Source organism: Corylus avellana, chromosome ca1 (genome assembly GCF_901000735.1).
Source record: "Corylus avellana chromosome ca1, CavTom2PMs-1.0".
In the NCBI taxonomy this organism is placed as follows: Eukaryota; Viridiplantae; Streptophyta; class Magnoliopsida; order Fagales; family Betulaceae; genus Corylus; species Corylus avellana.
In genome coordinates, this window is record NC_081541.1 from 50,359,432 (window position 1) to 50,386,384 (window position 26,953).

General features: G+C 36.2%; 1 protein-coding gene across 2 annotated transcripts in view; it reads right to left on the bottom strand.

The window, feature by feature from the left end:
• Positions 1-6,348: 6,348 nt before the first annotated feature.
• The window catches only part of LOC132167008 (probable ribosome biogenesis protein RLP24), a 21,753-nt gene continuing 1,148 nt past the window's right edge, over positions 6,349-26,953 (bottom strand). For both annotated transcript variants that reach the window (XM_059577897.1, XM_059577896.1), the window contains exons 2-5: positions 7,536-7,648; positions 6,939-7,052; positions 6,681-6,817; positions 6,349-6,594 (exon numbers count right to left, since the gene is read on the bottom strand). In XM_059577897.1, the coding sequence (XP_059433880.1) occupies positions 6,420-6,594; positions 6,681-6,817; positions 6,939-7,052; positions 7,536-7,616 (507 nt within the window). In that variant the 5' untranslated portion in view covers positions 7,617-7,648 and the 3' untranslated portion in view covers positions 6,349-6,419. The remainder of the gene's footprint in view (positions 6,595-6,680; positions 6,818-6,938; positions 7,053-7,535; positions 7,649-26,953) is intronic.

Consider the following 26,953-nt stretch of genomic DNA (forward strand, 5'->3'; position numbering starts at 1 on the left):
GACGAAGCCGCCACATACTTCGCCTCACAGGTAGACAAGGCTACAATTCCTTGTTTCTTGGATGTCCAAGAAAATGCTGTAGAACTAAGACAGAACACATACCTAGTAGTATTTTTCCTCTCATCTTGGTCACATCCCCAATCACTATCTGAATAACCAACTAATTTTACTTCATCACCATAGGTATAGAATAAACCAATATTCAGAGTGCCTTTGATGTACCTCAAGATCCTTTTTGCAACTAACCAATGAGTCTCCATTGGTGTCTCCATGTATTGACTCACAAGTCCAACTCCATAGACAATATATGGCATTGTGATCGTTAAGTCCTTAGACTTCGAACCAAACTCTTATAAAGAGTTGGTTCAATAACTCGACCATCTCCTTCTTTTGACAACTTTATGCTTGTGTTCAACTGGGGTTTTCATAAAGTTGCAGCTATCCATATTGAATTTCTCTAAAATCTCCCTCATGTACTTCTTTTGATTATGAAAATTCCATCATGTTGTTGGTTCACTTCAATACCAAGGAAGAAGGACATCAGCCCATTGTCTGTCATCTCAAACTTCTTCCTTGAACATTTCACTACTATTTCTTGTGTATAATAGATCATCAACATATAGGCAAATGATTAGAAATTCACCACGATTGTTTTTCTTCATATAAACAGCATGCTCATATGGACATTTGGTGAAGCCGTTCTAATGATGGTAATGATCGATGCGTGCATTCCAAGCTCTTGTTGCTTGCTTTAAGCCATATAACGCGTTTTAAGGCGGTACACCTTGCTTTCTTCTGCTTCCTTTATGAAACCGTCTAGTTGTTGTACGTACACTCCTTCTTCAAGGATGCAATTGAGAAAGGTTGACTTGACATCAAGTTGGTATATCTTCCAATTATGATGAGTTGCAAGTGCGATCAACAATCTTACTGTGTCAAGTCTCGCAACTGGTGCAAAGACTTCTTCATAGTCGATGCCGTACTTTTGTTTGTATCCTTTGGTTACTAGTCTTGCCTTGTATCGAGAAACGTCACCTTCTACAATGCGTTTAATCTTGTACACCCACTTAACGCTAATAGCCTTTCGGTTTGGTGGGAGTGTTGTCAACTCCTAAGTGTCATTCTTTTGAATAGCATGTATCTCCTCCTCCATTGCTGATCACCAACAATTTTCTTCTACGGCTTCTTGGAAGGTGAGAGGCTCATGATCAGCATATAAGCATAAAAGATTAGTCTCTCCATCTTCTGTTTGCTCATAGATTTCCCTGAGACTTCTCATTTTAATTGTACTTTGATTTGTGGAGGATATGTTGCCACTACCTCTTGTAGAAGATGTAGTGTCCCTATGTGTGGTGGACGATGGTAGGCTGAGAAGATGGTGGGGTACTTGGTGGAGCTTCTATTGAGAGCTCTTCAGGCTCCTCCAACACTTGTTGCTCTTTAGCCTTCTCTTCGTCGCTCTTACTCCACACACTTTCTTCATCAAAGATAATGTCTCTACTAACCACTAATTTCTTTGTTAGTGGGTTGTAGAGCTTGTATGCTTTCGACTCTTCACTATATCCTAGAAAGATACATTTTTCACCACAATCATCAAGATTCTTCCTCTTGGATTCGAAAATTTTAGAATATGTAACACACCCAAAGATTCCTAAGTGTGCTACACTTGGCTTGTAGCCGCTCCACGCCTTTTGAGGTGTCATATTCTTGACGCTTTTGGTAGGACATCGGTTGAGTAGATAAGTTGAGCATGCCACAGCTTCTGCCTAAAATTGTTTTGGCAGTCCTTTCTCCTTAAGCATAGCTCTGGTCATATTAAGAATGGTACGGTTCTTTCTTTCGGTGATCCCATTTTGCTGTGGTGTGTAAGTAGCAGTAAATTGATGCTTTATGCCTTGTTCCCTACAATACTTATCAAATTATTTTGAGGTGTATTCACCACTTCGGTCAAAGCGGAGAGTTACAAGCTTATGACCACTTTGATTTTCAACAAGAGCTTTAAAGTTCTTGAATACAATAAAAGCAGCCGACTTTTCTTTAAGAAAATAAACCCAAAGTTTTCTACTAAAGTCATCAATGAATGTAGTAAAGTATCTATTGTTACCATGCGCAACAATGATAAATAATATGGAATTGAAAAGAGAGAGTCGAGACACAAATTTTCATGGTTCGACAATGTGCCTATGTCCACAAGAGAGAGTGCATCTATATTTTACTATTCAATGATTTAGGGTTACAATATAACATATTTATAGGAAAACCTTAATTGTAAGTATTTTGAAAAACCCCAAAATACTCCCAACTTATTTGTTCCCAAGCCCACATAAACTAATTACACCTAAAGGGCCAGTAGTAGAATATGAGCCACTTGTTCCAACAATCTCCACCTTGGCAAGTATTCACCTCTTTGAAGATAATCAAGTATTGAGCCTCCACCTGGAACTAATAGGTTTGGGGATGCCACCTTCTCTCTTTTCCTTTCTAGTACCTAGAAACATTTGTCAAGTTAAAGCAATGCTTGAACTTGTTTATGGTAACAAGCTTCGTCAACATGTCCGCTGCATTCTCAGAAGTGTGAATCTTTTCAAGTAAAAATTCACCTGTAGCAACCAATTTCCTGATCTTGTGAAACCTCACATCAATGTGCTTGGTTCTCGCATGATACACCTGGTTCTTTGCCAGGTAAATGGCACTCTAACTATCACAATACAATGAAACTCTACCTTGCTAAATACCCAACTCCCTGACTAACCTTGTAAGCCACAAAGCTTCCTTTGCAGCCTTAGCCGCCACCATGTACTCCACCTCAATCGTGGACATCGCAACCGTGGACTAGATCATAGACCTCCAACATATGGGTCCTTCTGCAATAGTGAACACATAACCTGTGGTCAACCTCATGTCATCCAAATCCCCCCACATAATCCGCATCTACATACCCGATGACTGGCAAATCACTTTTCTGTCTGACAAAAGTGATGCTATACTCTGTAGTACCTTTCAAGAATCTGAAAATCCATTTTACTACATCCCAATTCTGTCTCCCTGGATTTGTCATGTACTTGCTTACCACATTGACTGCATGAGCCAAATCCAGCCTCGTACAAACCATAGCATACATCAGACATCCCACTGCACTGGCATATGGAACCTTAGACATGTCTTCAGTTTCTTCAACGGTCTTTGGACACTATGAGGTAGACAAGTGGAAGTGATTCGCCAAAGGTGTACTTACCGATTTCGCATTTTCATGCTAAACCTCTCCAACACCTTCTTCACATAGCTGGCCTGAGATAGCCACAATTTCTTGGCATCCCTGTCCCTGCCAATCTCCATCCTAAGAATCTTCTTGGTTGCGCCCAAATCTTTCATATCAAATTCTCTACTCAACAAAACCTTCATCTTGTTGACCTCCACTATACTCTTTGCTGCAATAAGCATATCATCCACGTACAATAACAGAAAATAAATGAGTCATCATCAAGGCTCCTCACATACACACAACAGTCATATTCACATCTCTTGTAGCCAATTTTGATCGTGCAGGAGTCAAACCGCTTATACCACTGCCTTGAAGACTGCTTCAACCCATAAAGTGACTTCATCAATTTATAGACCAAGTGCTCCTGTCTAGGTTGACAAAACCCTTCTGGCTGCTCCATGTAAATTTGCTCCTCCAAATCGCCATGGAGAAAAGCTATTTTCGCATCCATCTGCTCCAATGCCATGTCATAATGAGCTACCAACACCAATACTACTATGATGGAAATTTGTCTAACCACTGAGGAAAATACTTTCTCATAATCAACCCCTTTATGCTGTGAATAACCTTTTGCTATTAGGCAAGCCTTGAACTTCACACTTTTCTAATAATGCTTCCTTTTTTCTTGAACACCCATTTACACCCTATTGTCCTCTTCATTTCTGGAAGCTCCACCAAATCCCAAGTCTGGTTCTTATGCAGAGACTCCATCTTTTCTACTATAACACCCCTCATCTACTCTTCTCTTGGCTATTGACAACCTCTTGAAAAGTATACGGATTTTCGCTACTAATGACAAGAGCATAAGAAACCATGTCTTTAAAACTATACCTAGTTAGTGGCCTGATAGTGCGTCTAAGCCTGTCTATGGCTATAATACGTCAACAATTGGAGAGCTTTCCAAGAGATTGCTGTCAAGAAGGCCAAATGTGGAACCTATCTTGAGCCAGCAATTCTTGCAACAAGGCACAAGCATTCTGGTAGAGACATCAGAAACTACAAGTACATCTGTTGACCAGGATGATGAGGATAAGACAAATAGTAGTGCTGATCATAAGGGTAAGTCAAAGGCTTAAGAAGCTGATTTTGTGTCTGCAGCCAATTGTAAAACAGTCAGGAAACAGAAAACAAGGGGGAAGAGGAACAATTCCAAGAAAAAGAAAATTGGTAAAGGAGGCAGGAAGAGATGTTTTATGATGTCGAAGGAGATTGCCCTATCTTTTTGAAAATTTGTCTTTTTTTCATTAGTCACATTATTACAAATTTGTCCTTTTGCTAATGGTCTTATTTTTCAAAATTTGTCCTTTTAAGGTCTACTCTCACTTCCTATTGCTAATAGCTTCTTTTTTTTTTTTTTTTTTTTTTTAATGGCCGGTTTTCTTTTTTCTTTTTAATGAAAAAGGTCAAAACATTAACAAATAACTCTGCAAAATACACACTAAAAATTCAAAACTATTTTTATCTTTGAATTTGGCTTACGATTCGGGTTGCATGCGGTAGTGAAAACTACTGCATTGGCATCAAACAAAAAATAATGGCTTTTCTCTATCCTTGTTTTATAGAAATAATATATAATACATTAAATATTAAAATAATCAATAATTAAAAAAATAAAATTATTAAAAAACTAAAACTATTAAAAAACTTTAAAAAAAATAAAATAAAAAAATCAAAGAAGTGGCTCCTTTGCCAAAAATGGGGTGGCCAGCCACCCAATTTTTGGCCAAGGGAATGGCACAGACAACATGGCCTTTAGGGGTGGTCCGGCCGCTAAAACTAAAAAAAAAAAAAAAAAGGTTTGGGTTTTATAAAGCTGAGAATATGCAAGGCTTCTTTTGAAAAATCAGTCCAAGTTTTCGTGCAAGCTGGAGAAACTTTCACATAAATTCCCAACAAAAGCACATTAACCCAATTGGAAATGGTGATTGCCAAGGCAGATCCTTTTATTCCAAGCCCGATTCTGAACACAAGAACCCAGCAAACAAGAAGGTGCAGCAGAGCTGTCATTCCAGAGGTTATCAGCATAGGAATAACATTGTTTTGGGTCTGCAAAAATCTGTTGAGGCATTGAAGGAGGGCAAAGGCAAAAAGGCTTGGGATCATCCAGCAATTAAAAACTCCAGCTTCAGTAGATATTTCATGGTCTTGGCCTAGAGCTATGCGAATGGTGGTGGTATAATACCAGATTAGTGATAGAGGAAAGCTCAGGGCCAGGAGGGTCAGCATTGCTCGCTGCGTGTGAACTCCAAACCTCTTTTTTTTTTTCTTTTTTCCTTTTTTTATTGGGCTTAGGCCATGGAGCCACCCCTTGGCCAAAAATGGGGTGGCCGGCCACCCCATTTTCGGCCAAGGGCCTTTGATTTTCCATTTTGATTATTATTTTTTTTTAGTTTTTTAATAGTTTTAATTGTTTAATATTTTTATTTTGTAAATTATTAATTATTTTAATATTTAATGTATTATATATTATTTCCTTAAAATGCGGATTAAGGAAAGCCATTATTTTTTGTTTGATGCCAGGGCCATCATTTTGGGCTACTGAGTGCAAGCCGAATCCTGGCTTACATGCTGTTATTTATATATATTGTAGTGTACGCAACAGTTAAGATTAAATTTTAAAGTTAACTTACTTTTAGAAACTTTTAATAAAAGAAAGAAAATGAAGAAAAATTTTGAGATATTCAATCTTGACCGTATTTAAACTACAGTATATATACTGTAATTTTTTATTTTTTTTTTCATACATGCAATTATTTTAATAACATGTAAGCCGAATCCTTCATCTTTATATAACCTCAAAATACTTTTAAAATAAATAAAAATAAATAAATAAATCCTCTTAAAAAGTGTATCAAACACACCCAAGCTTAATCTCGTGTTAAATTTATCAAATTAAAAATTAAAGAATAAAGTATTAAAGAGAATAAAAGATTGCTGGCATGCTGCCGTTGACCAACTTTCTTTAAGGAAAGAAAGAACAGTAACACTGACCATTGACTTTCCGTAAACACTAACTTTGGAGAAAGAATTCTTGAACAAATTCATTCATAGCATTGAAAGTAAACAAAAAAACAAAAAAAGAGAAAATGTTTTTTTCTTTTTCAATAACACAAAAGATTCACTGATCAGGAACATTACTGCCTACTGGACTGAGGACTCATTCTTCCATGCGTTGGCTTTGGCTCTCCTGTCCTTGGGATACCTTGACCATGATCTTTGGAAGAGTAAGAGATGGATCCACTCTGAGAAAAGCCGGGGCTTTGACTAAGCTGATACTCTGCTCCAGCTCCTTTACTGCCTCTATCGTCTGTTGGGCCTTCTTTCCCTTCTTTCTGCAAACATAACAGTTACAAGTGAAATGATGCTCATCACCCTATTATGGTTTTGAACACATAAATCCAAAGGAGAAAAAAATTACCTCCTCTCAATGTGTTTGGCCTCCCTCCTTGATCTGACTTTATCAATCGTTTTAATGGCCTTCAGCGTGTTTTCTGTGACATTCCTGTCATATCTCTCTGGCCTATTACGCTTCCTCTCAAACTCAAAGGTAGAATCCTGCAAAATGTGAAAATAAGACAAGTAAAAACCAGATAGCCACTTGATCTTTTCTTGTCAAACCAAGAGGAAAATATTACAAAATTAGATGAAAGAGATAAGCTAAACCAAGCATGCTTACCTGCGTCATGTCCTTCCCATGCAACCTCCTATAGGCCTTGGTCCATTTCACCTTGCGAGGATTCCTCTTCATCTTGAAGTTTTTGTGGCATTTGGATCTACAAAAGCGAAATATCTGCAGAAGGATCACTTATCAGGGGCTAGTCCAGTCCACTAAAGGCACAAAATAATATATCGTATGAACCAATGAAGGATATTCCACCAAATCTAAGGCATTTTAGAAGGGATGCAGCCTCTATTTAGCAAAGCCCTCAACTGTGGATTTTAGTGAAGCAACATAGAAACTTTGACATAGCAAACGTCTAGAAAATAAGCATAAATGACACACCCAACAACTTAAAGACATTCAGATTGGCAATGGTTCCAACAGATGGAACATACGGATCTTAGTAGTCAATGTCAAGAGATGTCATGCCAGTAGATGAATTACACAAGATTGACTCTGATATTTGAAGCTAAGTACATAGCAACAGAACCTTTAGAAAATAAAAAAATGGTATGGCTGGACCAAACAAAAAACAAATTGCACAAAACAGCCCAAATATGGCAATGGAATAAACCTAGGATAGAGAATTCCGGAAACAAATAACCATTCTACCTTTACATCATTGCGGACAAACTGAATACCATGCCCTGGATATATGGTGGAGGAACAGAACCAACACTTTTTCATCCTCATCTTATTTTCAACTTACTAACAAATCCAAATTCCTGAAAGAAAAAAAAAATTAATTAAAAATCATTACGAAGAAGAAATCCAAACAATAAGAACAGATGAACATAACATTATGGGGTAATTACATTTTGTCCCCATGAACTACAGCGCATCGGCACTTTTTCCCATAAACTACTAACTATGACACTTGACCCCAACAAACTACTATCTTATGATACTTTCCCCCCTTCCATCAGTCAAAGTGGTTAAATCTAATGGTCAACAGTCATGTGACTTGCATGTGCTATTTTAAATTTGTTTTCTTCCATTTTTGCCCTCACATCAGATTTTTGGATTAGGGTTTAGGAGGGTATAAGCGTCATTTTATTGATCTAAAGAGAAAAAAAATTAAAATTAAAAATCATTACGAAGAAGAAATCCAAACAATAAGAACAGAAGGTAATTACCCCTAACATTATCCCCTAATCATTTAATGTTCAAACTATAACATCCATTAAAGTCCATTTCAATGTTTTCCATTATGAAATTCCTATTTTTTAACATTCAAACTAATCAATTGGAGGTTCGATCCCTCAAAGCGGTCGATTTATCTCTTTAATTTTTATATTTTCTTATTTTCAATTGATAGAAACCCTTGGGTTCCTATCATTTTATATATTTTTTTATATTGTTCTCATGGTTTTAAATTGGTATGCAGTTCACATATTGGTTACAAACTTAAAAGCTTTAATGAAGGCAAAATATATGTATTTTCACATATATTTTCAGAAGAAACTTCGAATAATAAATAAATAGTTTGAAACTTTTGTTTTAATGAAAAATTGCAGGATATAAAATTGATTTTCTACATGGAACCTACAAATATGGGTAGATTCAGACAATCTCAAACCTTGGCAAACTTAGAATCCATCAAATGGTGTTTCTTGCTAATGCCAGGTAAATTGTGGGAGTCTTTCATCACTTTTTAAACACTGGGTGCCAAAATGCAAATGCATGGATATTTTAAGAGGATAAAGTGTATTTTTGCCTATTAATTTCTTTCATTACTTCCCCATTCCCAACATTATAAAGTTAGTTATCTAAAGAAATCCATGACTAGAGTTAATACATGCTCAATAAGCAGAAGTATATAATGATATGCTCAATATTCTAATAAATTTCAGAAAATAAACAGCTTTATTAATAAACCAAAAATATCAAACAAATGAAATTGGCATTAAGGGCATAAATTCTAAAAATCTTCCACTTGCCCTCAAGTCTAATTTAGAATACATCTAACACACACATTCCCTCAATATGAGACTCAAAAGTCTTATGGGGCAAATTCTTATCGAAAAGGTCTATCAGATTCTTAGTCGATCCGTTCTTTGCTACAATGCATCTCCACGAGAGATAATCTCTCTAATGAGATGATGGCTGTGTTGAGCAATGGAATGGAAAAAGAGAGTTGAACGGTACTGTAGCAGATTTGATTGATATGAGAGAAAAAAGTAAGAATGTTTTGTATAAAAAAGTGAAAAAATTTGTTTTGTAGTGATTTTTTTATTTGAATAGTAATAAAAAATTATTGATGTGATGTAAAAAGTAAGAATGTTAGAATTGATTTTGAGAAGAATTTTTTTTATTTTTGGGTCCGGCCGGTCCGGCTCTTTACCAAACACAGCCAGCCGATAATTTCACTCAAGTCTTTCCCTCTCTTATGGTTTCTCGATTCCTTGGATTGTGCAACCGCTCCACTATTGTCACATAGCAACGTAATAAAAGATTGCCCTATCATTGTCATACGAAGATCCATCAAGCACTTTTTGAGTCAAACAACATCCTTTGCCACTTCACAAGCTACAACATACTCAGCCTTCATGGTGGAGTAAGCAATTAATGCAAGATTGCTAACACTCCTCCAACTATTGACTCCACCACCCGAGGTAAAAATTCCTTGACATGGATCTTCGGGAATCACGATATGACTGGAAATCAAAATCTGTGTAACCAGTAGGTGTCAAATCTTTACTATGGTAGCCAACCAAGCCTTGATTGATCGATGGTGACCTCGAACATGAAAATGGCACATTTTGAGCTATAAAAATGGGGTTTTTGGACTAATTAAGGTTCTATTGTGTGGACCCGCCAAACCTCAAAACACAAACTATCAGCCCTAGGAGCGAGAGAGAGAGAGAGAAATTGAAGGGAAGTTGAGACATTTGCAAGGAGCAGAAGAAGAGAATGGAGTGGCTTTTGAGCAAGAAGGCACAGAGCAAGCTTTAAGGATAAGATCCTAACACTTCTTTTTTATTTTCTTGCAGTATTAAATAATTTACTGATACCTGAAGTAATTTTTTTTTATTAAAAAAAAAAAGAGAGAGAGAACATGAATTAGTGCTCTTCGTCATTGTTGACAAGCTTGAAACCAAAAACTGGATTTGGCTTCAAATCTGTGAACCGCTAACTCATATGCCATTCAATGGGCCTATCCGATAGTATATTTCTTTTCGGGGGAAATACATTTTCTCCCCTAAAATATTCACACATTTGTATTTTAGCATACAATGTTTAAAAATTAACAATCGACCCCCTCAATCGATTTCATGTTGGCAAAAAAAAAACCATATATCCATCAAATCCGTCTATTTGGATGAAAACCAAGTCACGTGTGTGGCATGTGACATTTTTAAACCAAAACTGTCGAAAATGCCCTCGGGGGTAAACATTAAACAAAAAACAACAACGACGACAACTAAACAAAACCTAAAACTTAAAACAAAAAGTTTGTACAAAAAAAAAAAAATGTGGGAGGTGGCCGAGCCATTTGGGGGTGGCTTGGATACCCACATTCGACCTATATGGGGTGCTGACAACCCATGTGTCCCATGGGAATGGTCGGACCACCCCCATATGCCCAAATGGGGGTGGCCGTAATTAACCACCCACAATGGGTTTGGAGGTGGTTGAGCGACCCTCACTTAGCCAGTCCCCTCATTTGTTTTTGTAAGTTTTAGGTTTAATTTTTTTTTATTATTTTTTTAAATCTCTTTTATTTTGTATATAAATTTTTTGTTTTGCGTTTTAGATTTTTTTTTTTTTTTTTTTATAAAAAAAAAAAAAAGAAGAAGCTATTTTGGGAATTATGTTGGGATTTAATGAAAAATTCTAACTGAGAGGAGACATTGAAAAAATATCAAAAGTTCAATACACTAAATTGAAAGGTTTTGAACTTTATGGAGGGCATTACAAAAGGAGTGAGAATTCACGAGGGGTAAGTGAAGTTTCTCCATTTTTTTTTAAGTTTAGGTTTAGTTTTTTTATTTTTTATGTTTACCTAAGGGCAATTTCAAAGTTTTGGTTGAAAAAAGTCACGTGCCATGCACGTGACTTGGTTTCCATCAAAATAATCGGATTTGATAGACAAATGATATTTTTTGTCAATGTGAGATAAATGGGGAGGGAGGGTCCATCGTCCATTTTTAAACATTAGACAGTAAAATGCAAATGCGTGGATACTTTAGGGATAAAATGTATTTTTCTCTTTCTTTTTATTTCTTGTTTTGAATCTCCTTTATTTAGTTGATTGAATTAGCTGAATATTTAGGTTTGGTTTGAGATGGGCAAAAAATGTGACCACCCTCTTCTTGTAAAAACATTTATTTACACCCGGCTAGTCGAAAGTTTATTTTTTGGGAAAAAATTATTCACATTCGGCTAGTTACTGGTAGACCCAAAAACATTTATTTACACCCGGCTAGTCGAAAGTTTATTTTTTGGGAAAAAATTATTCACATTCGGCTAGTTACTGGTAGACCCTATAAATTTAATAGTTAATTTATTAAATTTATAAAAGCTGAGGTCATAGATATGACTTTCTTGTTAGAATTTTCTGATTGTATGATTTGTATCTATGACTGTGTAAAGCTTTATGCTTTGTGAATTGTGATATAAGAACTTCATGCTCTTGATCATTTATTAATAAAATCTAAATAATTCCCATTAAAAAAATATATAATGTAATAATAAAAAAGAATAATTAAAATAGAAAGTGTAATGTAAATGCTTTAAAAAGGAAAATTTTTTAAAAAAAATTATAAAAAATTATAAAATAAAATAAAATAAAATAAAAAAAACACACAATTTGTTAACTAAAATGAACACAACATTTGATGAACCAGCCACCGGATGGAATACTTTTAGGCAAAGTTTTCTTTCAGATTGGGTTTAAGGAATTTCCTTCAACCTAATCTATAAAAGTAACATGTGCCTCTTTAACATGTAAGATGCACATGTTTTTTTATTAACACAAACAAAATTGGAATAAATTTTATTAAAAACTCATGTGCATTTTACATGTTATTAAAAAAACATCCACATGTCACTTTTATAAACTAGGTTAAAAAAATTTCTCTAACCCAGTTTGAAGAAAAACTTTGTGATTCTTGTACATACGAGAGGGTGGGGAATTTTCATTTTTAATTTTGCTTAGACTTTTTGTTTTTTTTTTTTTGACATGTCCGCACAAGAGGGGAGATGAGGATTCGAACCAGTGACATCCGCTTCATTAGACGTGGTCCCCACCGATTGAGTTTCCTTTTGGGACCAAGACTTTTTGTTATTCTCCTTTCTTAATTGTGGTTTGACTGTTTCCTCTTATTCTGTTTACTTTCGAATTCAAATCTCAGAAAGTGATTTTTTGCCATGTATTATTGTTGCCTATATATCACGCCAACAGTGTGGTGTGGATGGATAGGAAATGAAAATGGTGAAGCCCTCCTTTTGATATAATTTTTTTTTTTAGTTAAACTAATAAAACTTGTCTAAAAATGTTAGTTGGTAGACTTTTATATAACTATCATACAATTATAGTGATGTGTCAGTGAAAATCAGTCACTAATTTTTTCTTGTTATATATGGAAAAATTATCGGTATCAATATTTGGCTTATATTTCTCTCATATCATCTTACAAATCTATTATTAGATTTGTGAACTTATATATACCACACCACATATAATTAAATCAATGATGTACCACACAAATCTAATAACTAATCTATTAAATATTTTTTTTAAAAAAAAAAAGTATAAAAAAATTTGAACAAATTATTAACACAAATTTGCAGTCTTACTAAATAGTTTTTCTCAAACTTGTCTTTTCTTGTTCTTCTAACAATTTTACAAAGGGAGCCTTAGTGGAATGATGCTAACTAGTAAATGGGGTTTCCTTCCCTAACTATAGGGATTATGTAAAAAAACCGTAAAAAAATGACCCACAACAAACTCCCTAAATGAGCCTTAAACATGAAGATTGCTAGTTGCTACAGTACAACCCTAAAATACTGTAGCAATCCTTATGATTATTAAAATAGAAAAAACGATTCTCACTCCTCTCGATCTCCTCTCTCTCTTCTCATGTCTCACTATTCTCTCGATCCCCTCTCTCCTTTCATATGTATAATATAATTAAAATATATATTATTTTAATAATATAAGGAGAGATTAAGGAAATTTGTTGTGGTGTATATTTGTATAGGGAAGCAAAAAAATAGTTTGAATCTTTAAACTTAGGTCCATTGAAGATATTTACGATGAAAACCTTTACAAGAACCAGGTTATGATTTTAATCCAACATCTTACTTGTTAGTGTTAGTGGGCAACATGTTAAGCATGCCTAAATCTTGGTATCATGTGTAATTGTATCATCTTTGTTATTTCACGTTCTTTTTACTTTTCGCATTTCACCGGTCTTAAAAAAAAATAGGATAATTTCCTAACATGCACATCAGTGGTAAGGATGTGGGTAACAGTTGTAACTTGTAACTGATTTTTAGTGCTTATAAATGTGTTAATAGAATAGAAGTAATGATAGAAAGGCATTTTAATGTGATTATATTGTGGTTACACTCTCACCTTTAGGTGTAAGCAGAGATTATAATTTTTTTAGGAATTACTGAACTTTTACGTGTTATGAAAGTATATTCGAAGTTTAAAAATTCTCAATTAAGGGCATCGAACTTTCAATTTTTTTAATTATCCAATTCCATTAGAATTTTCAGTTAGATCTTATCAAAATTCTCAAATTACTTTTGTTTTTTTTAATATAAAAATAAAAATAAAAATTATAAAGATTCACGAGTTTATTTTTTTAATAAAAAAAAAATCGTTGCAATATCAAAGATGATATATATAAAAAATAAAAACTTTCTATTTCCTTTTTTTCTTTTATATTCACTACAAAAATTATGGTCATTAGCGGCGACTTTCAGGATGGCCGTTAATGACCCCTCATTAGCGGCCACTCTAGGTCGCCACTAATATATATATATATTTGCCGGGAAAAAATGTTCAAAATAACCCTAGGGTCACCGCTATTGGTATATCATTAGCAGCGACCACCGAGTTGCCGCAAATGATCTTTTTAATTTTTTTCATGTCAATAGCGGTGACTCTAAGGAGTTGCGGCTGAAGAGTGTTAATAGCGGCGACATTAGTCGCCATTATTAGTGTTGCTGCTAAATATCAATTTTTTTGGGTATTTAGCGTCCGCCATTAGAGGCAACATTTACCCCTCATTAGCGGCAACTTTGGGGTCGTTTTCTTGTAGTGATTTTAGTACGAGGAAAGAGAAAGACACTCCTTCAAAGAACTTCTTTTACCTCTCCCTTTTTCTCTTTCGTTTTTTTCTTTAGTTCTCTCTTTTGATGCAAAGGGATGCTAATGCATATCTTTTACTTTTGATAAGTAATCATGCTTGTACGACACATTCCTGGGTTCAAAGTTATTTCCTTTCTGCCTAAGAAATCCCATTGCTCTCTCCTACACACACACACACACACACACACACACACACACACATATATATATATATATATAAGAAACTCCCCCAAAGAACTTCTTTTACCTTTCCCTTTTTCTCCTTCTGTTTTTTTCTTTAGTTCTCTCTTTAGATGCAAAGGGATATATGCTAATGCATATCTTTTACTTTTGATAAGTAATAATGCTTGTACTACACATTCCTGGGTTCAAAGTTATTTCCTTTCTGCCTAAGAAATCCCATTGCTCTCTCCTACTCACACACACATATATATATAAACCTTTTGTTTGAAAGAACTTCTAAAGTTTCCAAGTGAATTGGTTGGTTTCCTTGATGTCGTGCTTTCTTGATTCTTTGAAGACATTTACGATGAAAACCTTTACAAGAACCAGGTTTGATTTTATTTTATTCCGACGTTATCTTAATTCATTTTGGTTTAGTTTATTGTCTCATGAGATTTTATTGCAACTTTTTGAATAATTTATAGCACTTAAGCGATTGAATTGAAGAACAACAAGTTTAACGATTGAAGAACAACAAGTAGAAGAAGAAAAATAGATTCACACTCAGAGAAACGAAGGCTAATATTGGAGTTGGAATAATATTCCTCCACATGGGCATTGCCTTTTCAGGTATGTAAATAATATATTAGAACCCATGCAAATAAGTTTAATTATCCACTGCATGTGTTCTATTTTTTCAGTAATTAAGATCCCTGAATTTCTGTAGTCTTCTGCTTTGAAGAAAAAAATGGTGTGTTGTTTTCTGCTTTATTCAGTCTGCATGTTTTCCTTTTTTATTTATTTATTTATTTATTTTTTTGGTTGAGATAAATGTGATCATGCTTTTTTAGTAAAAACCCAAAGCACAGTGACAGAGGAGGGGGTACCGGTACCCCCATTCCTTAGAGAAAAAAAATTATAAGGTTAAAAAAAACATTATAGTTATTTAGTTTTTATTTAATAACTATAGTTATAAGAAATATTGCAGTCTATTTGACTGTAGACTGCAATATTTTTTTAAAAAAAATTTTATTCGATAATTACTATTCAGAGTAGTCTTTAGTTCATAAAATACAACCAAATTTAAAAAAAAAACAATTCCTGAGAACTGAAAGAAGACAATTTTGATTTGGTCTAGATCTATTCTCATAAAACTTCTTGGCTCCATCCTTGCCAAAGTAGCTTAGACAGCTTATATATATATCAATCCTTACCGGTTGATATCCTTGTTCTAGAAGGTGGTGCCACATATATAGTAACCCTACATATTCATCTTTTATCACATTTTTGTGGATTAATTTTACGGTACTTATCAATTTTTGGATTAATTTTTATTAAATAAAGATTTGATCGACACAATCATATCAGCCCACCAATGAATGACGGACACGTACCTTGATGAAATCAAAATGCCCCACACGTTTTAAAACTAAAAATAAAAATACCCTCCCCCAATTATATTAACAAAACTTTATTTATTAAAGCTTTTTCCTTTTTCTAATTTTTTTCAAAACTAAAACCATCACGACAAAAAGACCATATTAACTGCTATTAATGCATATATTTCATTTTTGCTTTTGATAGTGCTTGTATACATTCATGGGTTCAAAGTTCTTTCCTTTCTACCTAAGAAATCTCACTCCTCTCTCCTTTGTTTTTTTTTTTTATTAAAAAAAAAAAAAAAAATCATTGATATTGCCTGCAGATGAAAGATTGTGAGAAAGATATTGGAAGAGTGGAATTAATAATGGAGGGGGAGAGTTCCAACACAAAGAGAGCAGCAGTTTTTAAGAATCGTCGTGATTTCCTTGATGTTGTGCTTTCTTGGTCCCTTGAAGATATTGACAATGAAAACTTTTACAAGGTTTGATTTTATTTTAATCCAACATCCTACTTGTTAGTTTTAGTGGGCAACACGTTAACGATACTGGTAATTAAGCCGAACCACATAAATTTTGATGTCGTGTGTGATTGCCTAATGTTTGTTATTTTGCGTTATTCTTATTTTTCGCATTTCACGAGTCTTGAAATATAGAATAATTTGTAACTTGTAACTGATTCTACTGCTTATAAATGTGTTAACAGAATAGGAGTAATGGTAGGAAAGCATTTTAAGAAGATTATATATATTGTTGTTACTCCCACCCTAGGTGTAAGCAGAGATTATATATAATTTGTTGTTACTCCCACCCTAGGTGAAAATACTCTCGAAATTCAAAAACTCTCAGTTAAGGGTATTGAACTTTCAAATTTTTTCAATTACCCAATTTTGTTAGAATTTTCCGTTAAATCTTGTTAAAATTGCCAAAATACCTTTATTTTTTATTATAAAAAATTGTAAAGATTCATGCATTTATTTTATTTTTTTAATAAAAGCAATATCAACGATGATATAAAAAAATAAAATCACAAGGTATATATTTCCTACCAAAGTATTTTTGCAACATCTTTGCAATTATTATTATTATTTTACTAAAAAAATATAAGGGTATTTTGGACATTTTGACAAAAATTAACGAAAAATCCTAAAGGAATATAGTAACTAAAAGAAATTGAGTGTTCTAGAGTTTTTAAACTTTTAATGTAGTGTTAAATGGAAATTCAGAGAGATTTTCTAAGTTCAAGAATAGCGTCAAAACAAGTGGAAATTTAAGGGATTTTCTAAGATTTTTTTTTTTTTTTTTTTTTTTTGAATTGATCCCTAGCTTGTTTGATTCTTTAATTATAGGTAAAAAATATTCCAGAGGAGTTTGAATCTGTTGAGCAGTATTTTGGGTCATATGTTTACCCTTTACTGGAAGAAACTCGTGCAGAACTGCAAGAAAGCATGAAGTTTATATCAAACGCTCCTTTCGCTGAAGTAATAGCATTTGATGAATCCAAGCCATATGGAAAGAGTTTGTATAATGTAAAGATTGATTCCTGGAGAAACAGATTCAGTGCTCCTGGGAAGGAGCCCTACAAAACTATCCCTGGAGATATATTTGTTTTAGCGGATGCTAAAGTCGAGGATGTTTCTGATTTAAAGAGAACAGGAAGGCAATGGGCTTTTGTAACGGTCACTAAAATCCCAGCAGAGGATAATTATAGCACATCTACTAGTTTTCAAGTCAAGGCGTCGAAAGACATTGGGAACCAGAGATCATTGTTTCTGACTTTCTTGATAAATAGAAGCACTAACAAGAGAATATGGAATGCCTTGCACATGTTTGGGAATCTGGAGATCATCAAAAAGGTTTTGCGCGCTAATTCTTTGGTAAGTGTCAAAGTAATAATTAAGTGATTTTTTTATTTATTTTTTTTTTTTTAAGTTTAAGCTTTTGAGACAAGTAGTGACTTAGGGTCCGTTTAGGATTGCGGTTTCAATAAGTAATTTAAAAAATTGTGTTTTTAAAATCGTACTTTTTAAAATCGCATAGACATTTGATAAAATATAATAAAAAATTCATTTTATTAAATATTTGTTATGCGAAAATTGTGATTTTGGTTTAAATTCGCGCAGCACACCCTGCCCTGCATATAGAAATCGCTGATTTTTTTTTTTTTCCTATTTAGATTATGTGCCTTTTAAATCGCAATGACAAACGCCTTACGTTTTGCGATATTTTTTAAAAGCACATCTTATTCTTGTGAAATCGTAATCCCAAACGCAGCATTAAGAGTCAGAGGTCATGGGTTTGAAATTAAATATTACACATGTTGGACTGAGTTTAAACCCACACGTGAGAGGGAGTGTCAAAGTAATGATTAAGTAATTAAATTTATCTCTTCCTATAAATTTAAAGTTTTTTTTACTTTTAGAACAAGCGGTGATTTAACGATAAGTATTTTGGGGTTGAATGTAGTAGCTTTAATACAAAAGAGTTAGCATTTCATTCAAGTTAAATCACCATTTATCCTAAAAGTTTTAAGTCGATAAAAAATAGTAAATTTAATTAACATTAGAACATTATGTTTTACATGTGTAAGACCAGATAACACATGGACTATTTAAATTGAAAATAGAGATGAACAGTAAAGTAAATGTTTCATACCATGTTAAATCAATAAATCATCATTTATTTCAAAAACTTAAGTTGATAGAAAAAGATAAATTATTTTATTATCACAGCTGCATATGTAAACTATTAATGTGCATAGTTTGGTTTGAGTTTACTATATCCCTCTCTCCTCGCCCTTAATTTTTGCTATGACATGCTAATATATTTTAGGAAAATGTCTATATACTTTTCTCAAACTATCACCCAATTGATATTGTCCCCTAAACTTTTTATTGGGATAATATTCCTCTCTAAACTATCAAAAAATAACAATAATGTTCTCCGAGGCTAGTAAAAAGATAAAACTGACTTTAAATTTTTGTTAATGAGACAAAAATATCCATATAAATTTGCAAAAAAATATATATATATTCTTTAACAAAAACAATTGTTTCAAAAAAATTTCCAATCCCTTTTTTTTTATAAAAAAAAATAGATTTTATTTTATTTTATTTTTATTTTATTAAGGATATTTTTGTTATTAGGAAACATTTTGTAGTTTAGGGGACATGATTGTCAATTACAGAGTATTCTCTCCTAAATTTTATATTTAAACAAAAAAGGTCGGAATTTGTTTAAAAAGGAGAAGTTTTAGGGGAAGCCTTCTCGGATCAGCTTCTCCAGAAATTGGTGGAGCCCGAGCTTCTGGGTCAATTTCTGGAGAAGCTGCTCTCTTTCTTCCTGGTGAAGAAATCGGTGAAGCACATATGGAGCCAATGTGGGTCTTCTCCCTAGAAAATTGGGTCTACGTTTTTCGGTTCAATGTTGTTATGACAAGGGATGAGGTGGTTGAGTCGAGAATGTGGCAGCTGGGGATGCAACTGCTGAAGCTTTCAGTCTCTTCTATTCCCATATGGATCAAATTGCTTCACCTGCCTATGGAGTTTCGTGATCCAGAGTGCCTTGGTGGTATAGCGAGTGGGGTTGGGAAAGCGTTATCTGATTCTGTGACGGAGGAGCAACAGCGGCTAGGATTTGTCAGAGTTGTGGTGGAGTTGGATGTGGTTGATGGGGATGGTAAGCTAATTATAGTGGGGATTGAATACCCCTGGATACCTATCAAATGTGCTAAATTCAAGGCTTTTGTTGGCGTGAGGGGAAGAAGCTATGGAGGCCTAAGTTTGATTTTAAGCGAGGGCTGATGGTAATGTGGTGAAGCAGAACAACAAGGCATAACTCAAGAAACAGGGCTTGATAAGACCATTAGTAGACCTACTATTACTGGAAAAGAGAATAAAGCTCGATTAAGGTATTTTTCTGCAATTTTCCTAGTATCTTGGAATCTACCATTAACAATGATATGGGAAAAGGTGTTCTGGGAGAAGAGGGAGATAAGGCCAGCAGAGGCTTTTCGCCTCCTAAATTGCTTTTATGAAGACTGCAGTTTGGAACATAAGAGGTCTAAATAACCTCTTACAGCAAAAAAAAGTTTGTAAAATAGAAATAAGGTGGATTTGTTTTGCTTGGTAGAAACTCGTGTTCATTTAGAGAAGTCTAGTAGGATTAGGGAGTTTATTTTTCTGGGTTGGGGGTTTATCAACAACTATGATAACCACCCTATTGGAAAATTTTGGGTTTGTTGGAATGTGAATGTTGTTGATGTTAGTGATCTGTATAGTTCTGCCCAGACTATTAGTTGTAATATTAGTTTGGTGCAAGGTGGGTATAGATGGGTTCATTCTTTTGTATATGGCTCTAATAATGGTGTGGAGCGTAGAGGGTTGTGGCAGGAATTGGGGGTGGTTCATAATCAAATTGCTCAGGCTCCTTGGTTTTTAACTGGTGACTTTAATGTGGTTAAGAGTTTGTCTGAAAATGGTGATGGTATTAAGCTTAACTGTTATGAGGAGGAATTTGGGGAATGCCTTTATAGGGTTAAGGTGTTTGATCTTCCCTATAGTGGCCGCTATTTCATTTGGAATAATTGTCATGAGAAGTTGGAATAATTGTCTTGAGAAGGATGCTTTGGTGGCTCGGAAATTGGATAGGGTAATGGGTAATGTGGAGTGGCTGGAAATGGTTGATGAAACTGAGGTTGAATTTCCAATAGGTAGGGGTCTCTAATCACTCCCCTGCTGTGATCTCTATAGGGAGGGTGAAGAGCTTTGGGCCAAAGCCATTTAAGTACTTTGGTTTTGGGTTCGATCATGAGAATTTTCTTATTTGGGTGGATGAGGGCTGGCAAACTTGTGTTGAAGGTTCTTCTATGTTTTGCTTACACGCTAAGCTGAAGTCTGTCAGGGTTTCTTTAAGTCAAGAATATTGAGGTTTTGAGGGGGTATTAGGGAGGGGGTATTACTAGCTAAGGATCATTTGGATCAAAAGTAAACATAATCATAGTAGGGAAATGAAATAAAGTTATAATTATAAAATCAAATAAAATCTTCTTTAGCTTTTAGTTGGTTAATTTTATACATCAATCTCCCCTTCTTGAAAAGAACTCATCTTCGAGTTAAGTTCCGACTCTTTTGTGAAAAATATTCAAAAATGTCTGCCATTTTGAATGTTGAGGATATTGCCATTTCCTGTGGAAGATCAATGACATATGCATTGTTGTTAATCTCTTTTAGTACCTTGCATTGACCATACTTCTTATTCCCTCAACTTTCTAGAAGTACCAGTCAACAGTTGCCCCTTGCGTAAATATACCAACACAAGAGCTCCTTCTCGAAAAATTTTAGATCGCCGATCCTTCTCTACTGCCGTCTTGAACTTAGCATATGATTCTTCTAGATGCTGACAAACTCCCCTTTATGTGGCTTTCACCCATTCTGCTAAATGCTCCAATGCCACACTAGCTCCCTGTAACTTAGGTAGAGTTATGAGATCTACTGCAAGTCATGGAGTTCTTCATAGATGACTTCAAACGGTGCCTTCCTAGTAGATCAATTCACTATTCTGTTGTAGGCAAACTCGGCTTGAGCTAGAGCCAGGTCCCACTACTTCGGTTTGTCACCTGCAATACACCGAAGTAAATTGCCTAGAGTTCAATTAATAACTTCTGTTTGACTATTCGTCTGTGGATGGCTCGTGCTACTGTATTTCAATTTTGTGTTGAACCGTCTCCATAATGTTCACCAAAAGTGGGATAAGAACTTGGTATCTCAGTCAAAAGTGATAGACTTTGGTACTCCATGCAATCAGACCACCTCTCAGAAGAACATATTGAATACTTGAACAACATCTTCCTACAAGCAAAAGAGTGAGTCATTTTGAAAAATCTATCAACAATCACCATTATTGAATCTACTCCTTGTTGGGTTCTCGGAAGTCCCAACACGAAATCCATAGACAGATCTTCCCACCCGCCCTCAGGCCAGCATAATCGCTTTTGCGTTTCATCTTTGGTGCTACCATAAGTTAATTCCCATGCCATTTGCACATCTTTTAATCAGCTGCAGAAAATGTAATTCCAGCCGGAGATAGTTTTGTCTCTTCCAAGGTGTCCACCTAGACCTCCACCGTGTAGTTCCCATATGATTTGTTCCCTTAAAGAACTCCGTGGGATGCAAAGTTGATTCCCTCATAATAGATACCACTCTTGAATATGCATCTCAGGACTTCCTTGCCTCGCCTTGCAACGTCTCGAGGCCTCGCCAAAATCTTCATTTGCCTATATAACTCCTTTAGACACTCAAATCCCGTTACTTCAACCTTCATAGTAATTAGTAATGTGGGTCAGCGACTTAAGGCGTCGGCTATCCAATTCATTTCCCGACTTGTGCTTCGGGGTAAATGTGAACCTTTGGATATAAGAAACCTATTGAGCAAGCATCCGATTCAAATTTTTCTAACTATTGATGAACTTTAATGGCTGATAGTCTGCGTATAAAGTGAACTCTCTCTAAATTAGATAGTGCTGCCATACCATGAGTACTCTTAGTATAGCATGGAGTTCCAATTCGTATGTAGACCACTTTTGTCTTGCTTCTCCAAGTTTTTCACAAAAATTCCACAAGCTTTTGTTCGAACAGCTTGTCAAAGTCGGGTAAAGCAACTACAAGCGCTATGCATAGCTTCTCTTTGATGATTGAGAAACTTCGCACAGCTTTGTCACCCCAATTGAATTTTTCCTTCTTCATGAACTCGGTGATTGGTGTCATAATGCTGCTGAAATTTCAAACGAACCTCTTATAGAAGGTTGCTAACTCGTGAAAACCTCTCACTTCTCCCATGGATTTGGGCGTTGGCCATTCTCGGATTGCTCTCACATTCTCTTCATCCACTCCGATTTCATCGATACTGACTACAAATCCGAGGAAGAGTAGTTTGTTCATCATGAAACTGCACTTCTTCAAGTTGATGTACAACTTGTTGTCATAAAGGGTTTCCAACACTTTCCTCACATGATCCATGTGATCCATCGGGTTGCGACTATAGATAAGAATATCATCAAAATTGACAACGACAAATTTCTCGATAAAAGATTTATGTACCTGGTTCATGAGTCACATGAAAGTGCTTGGTGCATTCAATAGTTTGAAAAGCATCATCATCCACTCGTAAAGCCCTTCCTTTGTTTTGAATGCAGTCTTCCATTCATCTCTCGGTCGTATACGAATTTGGTGATAGCCACTCCTTAGATCGATCTTCGAAATGACCTTGGCCCCCGACAGCATATTAAACATATCACCTATTCGAGGAATAGGAAACCAGTACTTGATCGGGATCTTGTTTATCGCTCTATTATCCATGCAAATCCGCCAACTTTCATCTTTCTTTTGTACTAGTAAGGCTAATACTGTGCATGGACTCATACTCTCTCGCAAGTGTCCCTTCCGAATTAACCCCTCTACTTGCTCTTGCAGAATAGCATTCTCCTTTGGTCTCATTCGGTAATGTGGAATGTTAGGGAGACTTGCTCCGAGCACTAAGTCAATATAATGCTGAATGTCTCTCATGGGCAGCAATCCCTCTGGCATCTCTTCAGGCATGATGTCTCAGAATTCTTCTAACATCGGTCACATCATCTCGGGAACTTCTTTTGCGGTGGACAGTGTGGTTCCCTTGGTCACCAATGCTATGATGTCTCATGCTTCCTTAACTTCTTCTAGGAATTCTGGTCCAGTGGACAAAAGGACCTGTTTACTCTCGAAATGGGTAGGATTACCAACCATTGATTCTTGTAAGGGATGAATGGTTATCTTATGACCGTCCCCGAAGATAATGCAAACGTTATCCCTCCCCTTGTGCCGGGCATCTACGTCAAATTGCCATAGTCTTCCCAAAATTATGTGGCATGCGTTCATCTCCACCACATCACATAAAATCGAGTTCGAGTAATGTTTACCAATTGGAAACGTAAAATGGCATCTCTCAGTCACTTGTGTCTCAGTTTCCCACTTGATCCAGCCGATCTAGTATGGTGAAGGGTGCTTCTCGGTCTTTACCCCAGCTTCATAACTATCTCCTTAGACACTACATTCTCCCCTCTACCATCGTCAATGATCACATCACATACCCTTCGGTTGGCCATGTAACGAGTGCGAAAGATCTTGCTTCTCTGAGATTGATCCACTTGTTCGAGATCAGGAGTAAGCGCTGAATTACCAAGGATTAGGAAAATGGGATTCCCTAATCAGCTTTGGCCAACTCTTCCTCCTCATAATCGGGTGTATCATCCTCGGTTGCTCCAATCTCTCTATTCTCAGCTCCTTCTGGCTCGGGTTCGATCAAGTTCACCATCTGCCTCCGGGGACATTAATGTGACCTATGTCCCTATTGGTTGCATTTGAAACTCTTGTCTGGACCGGGCCATGCATACAAATTATTGGATGGGTATATGTTCACTGTTTACCTTGGGATGTTTGAGCTGTTGTTGACTCCTTTTCCCGTTGGAGTGATTGATTGACTAGGCGCGATGGTCGGGATTAGGGCTTGTTTTCCCCTCCCCTATGCAGATCGCGTCGAATCACTCAAATTTCACCCCCCAAGTTGGTGCTCTAGGCCTCTCTAGTTGCTTCTCTGCTCGGGTTGCCAAGCTCATTGCCTCAGCCAAGGTGAAGACAGGATGCATAAAGACTTTGTCTTGGATTGCTAAGCGCAATCCTCCAATAAACCTTGCGACTTGTTGTGCTTCTGTCTCCATGAGATCATTATGGGCGGATAATCAATAGAAGTCATTTGTACTGTGCAAACTCCTTTGCGGCACTCCCGATATTGCTAAAAAATACTTTGCTCAAAATCTGGCTGTAAGAACCATGCCTTGAGTAGCCGCTTCATCTTAAACCATGATGTCACGGGCCCCTTTCCCTTCCCAGCACGTGAGATCTGTAATTGTTCCCACCAAGCTGAGGCTCCACCCTTGAACTTGTAAGCCACCAACTTCACCTTTCAATCCTCTGGAATATTCATGTAATCCAAGAATGGCTCTACCTCCATCACCCAATCTAGGAAATCTTCGATGTGAAGATGCCCATTTATTGAACAGAAGATCAATCTTCATTCAGTATTCGTGGGATTCTTCCCTTTTGTAATCATGACGCACTCCATAAGCATCCCCATAACCAGCGCCTCCATAGACATTCCCCATAAAGCCAGCGCAGCGCTGGCTTGTAGCCTCTAAAACCTGCACCTCTACAACCAGCGCCTCTATGTCCTCCACCCCTTCGATCTGATCCAACGTCCCTACCAAACACCCCTTCAGCTGGAACTCTTGGAATTCAGCTCTCAAAGGAGCCTCTTGTCACGAGCGGCATCGCTAAGGGGATTAGAATAGGGCAGCCATTTTATGACATATTTGGTCGTTTTTTACTAGATCCAGATCCCTTTGGATGGCATGGGTCAATGTTAATTTGATTAGGGGCAGATGTTTTTGGCTCCTCAAAGTCCCCCAAGACTCGACTTAGAGCTAGAGAAAAATTTTAAAGCTTCATGATATAGCTAAGAATTTTTTAAAGTTCCAAATTGGGGTTGGAACTATTTCTTTATGGATTTAGGCTTTGCATCCGGATGGTATTCTTTTTGATAAGTATGGTTTTAGGGTTATTTATGATGCTAGAAGCCAGATAGATGCCAAGTTGTCAAGTGTGATTAGGGTGAGAGATTGAAACTGCCTGCATGCTAGATCTGAAGCTTTGGTAGCCATTCAAAGTCATTTGCCTTTTGTAAAGTTCGAGTGAGTGATACCCCTTTGTGGCTGCCTTCAAAGATCTTTAGATATTCTTCTAGAGATACTTGGGAAGTATATGGGTAAAGCAGCCTAAGGTAGAATGGAGTAATCTAATTTGGTTTTCTTTTGCTATTTTTTTTTTTTTTTGATAAGTAAAAATTTATATCAAAAGCGCAGAGAGGCGCAACCCATATACACGGGAACTATAAAAGAGAGCGCCTAAGAGGGAGAGAAATGAAAGAGGAAATCAGAGAAACTAATTACTAAAGGAGCTAGCCAAGCGGCTGTCCAAGAGTAAAGAGTAAAGAAGAAAAGATGAGTCAGTTCCTCTATAGTCCTAGTAGAGTTCTCAAAACATTTAGCATTTCTTTCAATCCATATACACCACATGAGACATAGAGGGATCATCTTCCAAATTACCGCACTTCGAGCACGACCTCCCAACCACCAGCAATAGAACAAGTCCCTTACTCTGCAAGGCATAACCCAATGCAACCCAAACCGACTGAAAATAGTGTGCCAAAGAGCTCTTGCGGTTTCGCAATGGAGAAGAAGATGATCTACTGACTCTCCTGACTTTTTGCACATACAACACCACTCCACCACCACAAGGTTCCTCTTCCGCAGATTATCATGAGTCAAAATTTTGCCAAGGGCCGCGGACCACCCAAAAAAAGCCACTCTCAAAGGCACCTTAGAGCGCCAAATACTCTTCCAAGGAAACATCTCATGGCCAAAATTAGACAAGGCCTTGAAGAGCGACTTAACCTCGAACTTACCTTTCCTAGACGAGGCCCAGCAAATACGATCCACCGTACCTACAGAGATCTTGCACGAGTACAACCGCTCAAAAAAAGGAGCAACCAAATCCATCTCCCAATCCTGAACATGTCGCACAAAAGTGACATTCCACTCTATAACCCCACTCCTCCAAGTTAAATTGTCCTTCACCCACGCTTCTTTGTGTCTAGCAATGCTGAACAGAGAAGGGAAGACTTGCTTCAACGGAGTTTCCCCACACCAAGTATCATGCCAGAAACGAACTTTCGAACCCACCCCCACCTCAAACCGACAACCTTTGGCAAAGGAACTCCAACCTTGACGAATATGCTTCCATACACTCACACCATGAGAACCAAAGTTGTGTTTCTTTTGCTATTCCTAGACATGCTTCCTTCTTATAGCTGGTAGTTTGAGATAGCCTCTCCACGGGGAACAGATTACTGAAATGGAGAATGGCTAGAGAAGTGCCTTTTTTGTAGAAGCATAATTGAGTGTCGAGATCATTTGTATTTTGAGTGTGGTTTTAGCAAGAGGATTTGGAGGGAAGTGATGCAAAAATGCTCATTTATTTCCTTTTCTACGGCTTGGGAAGAGGTCTTGATAAAAA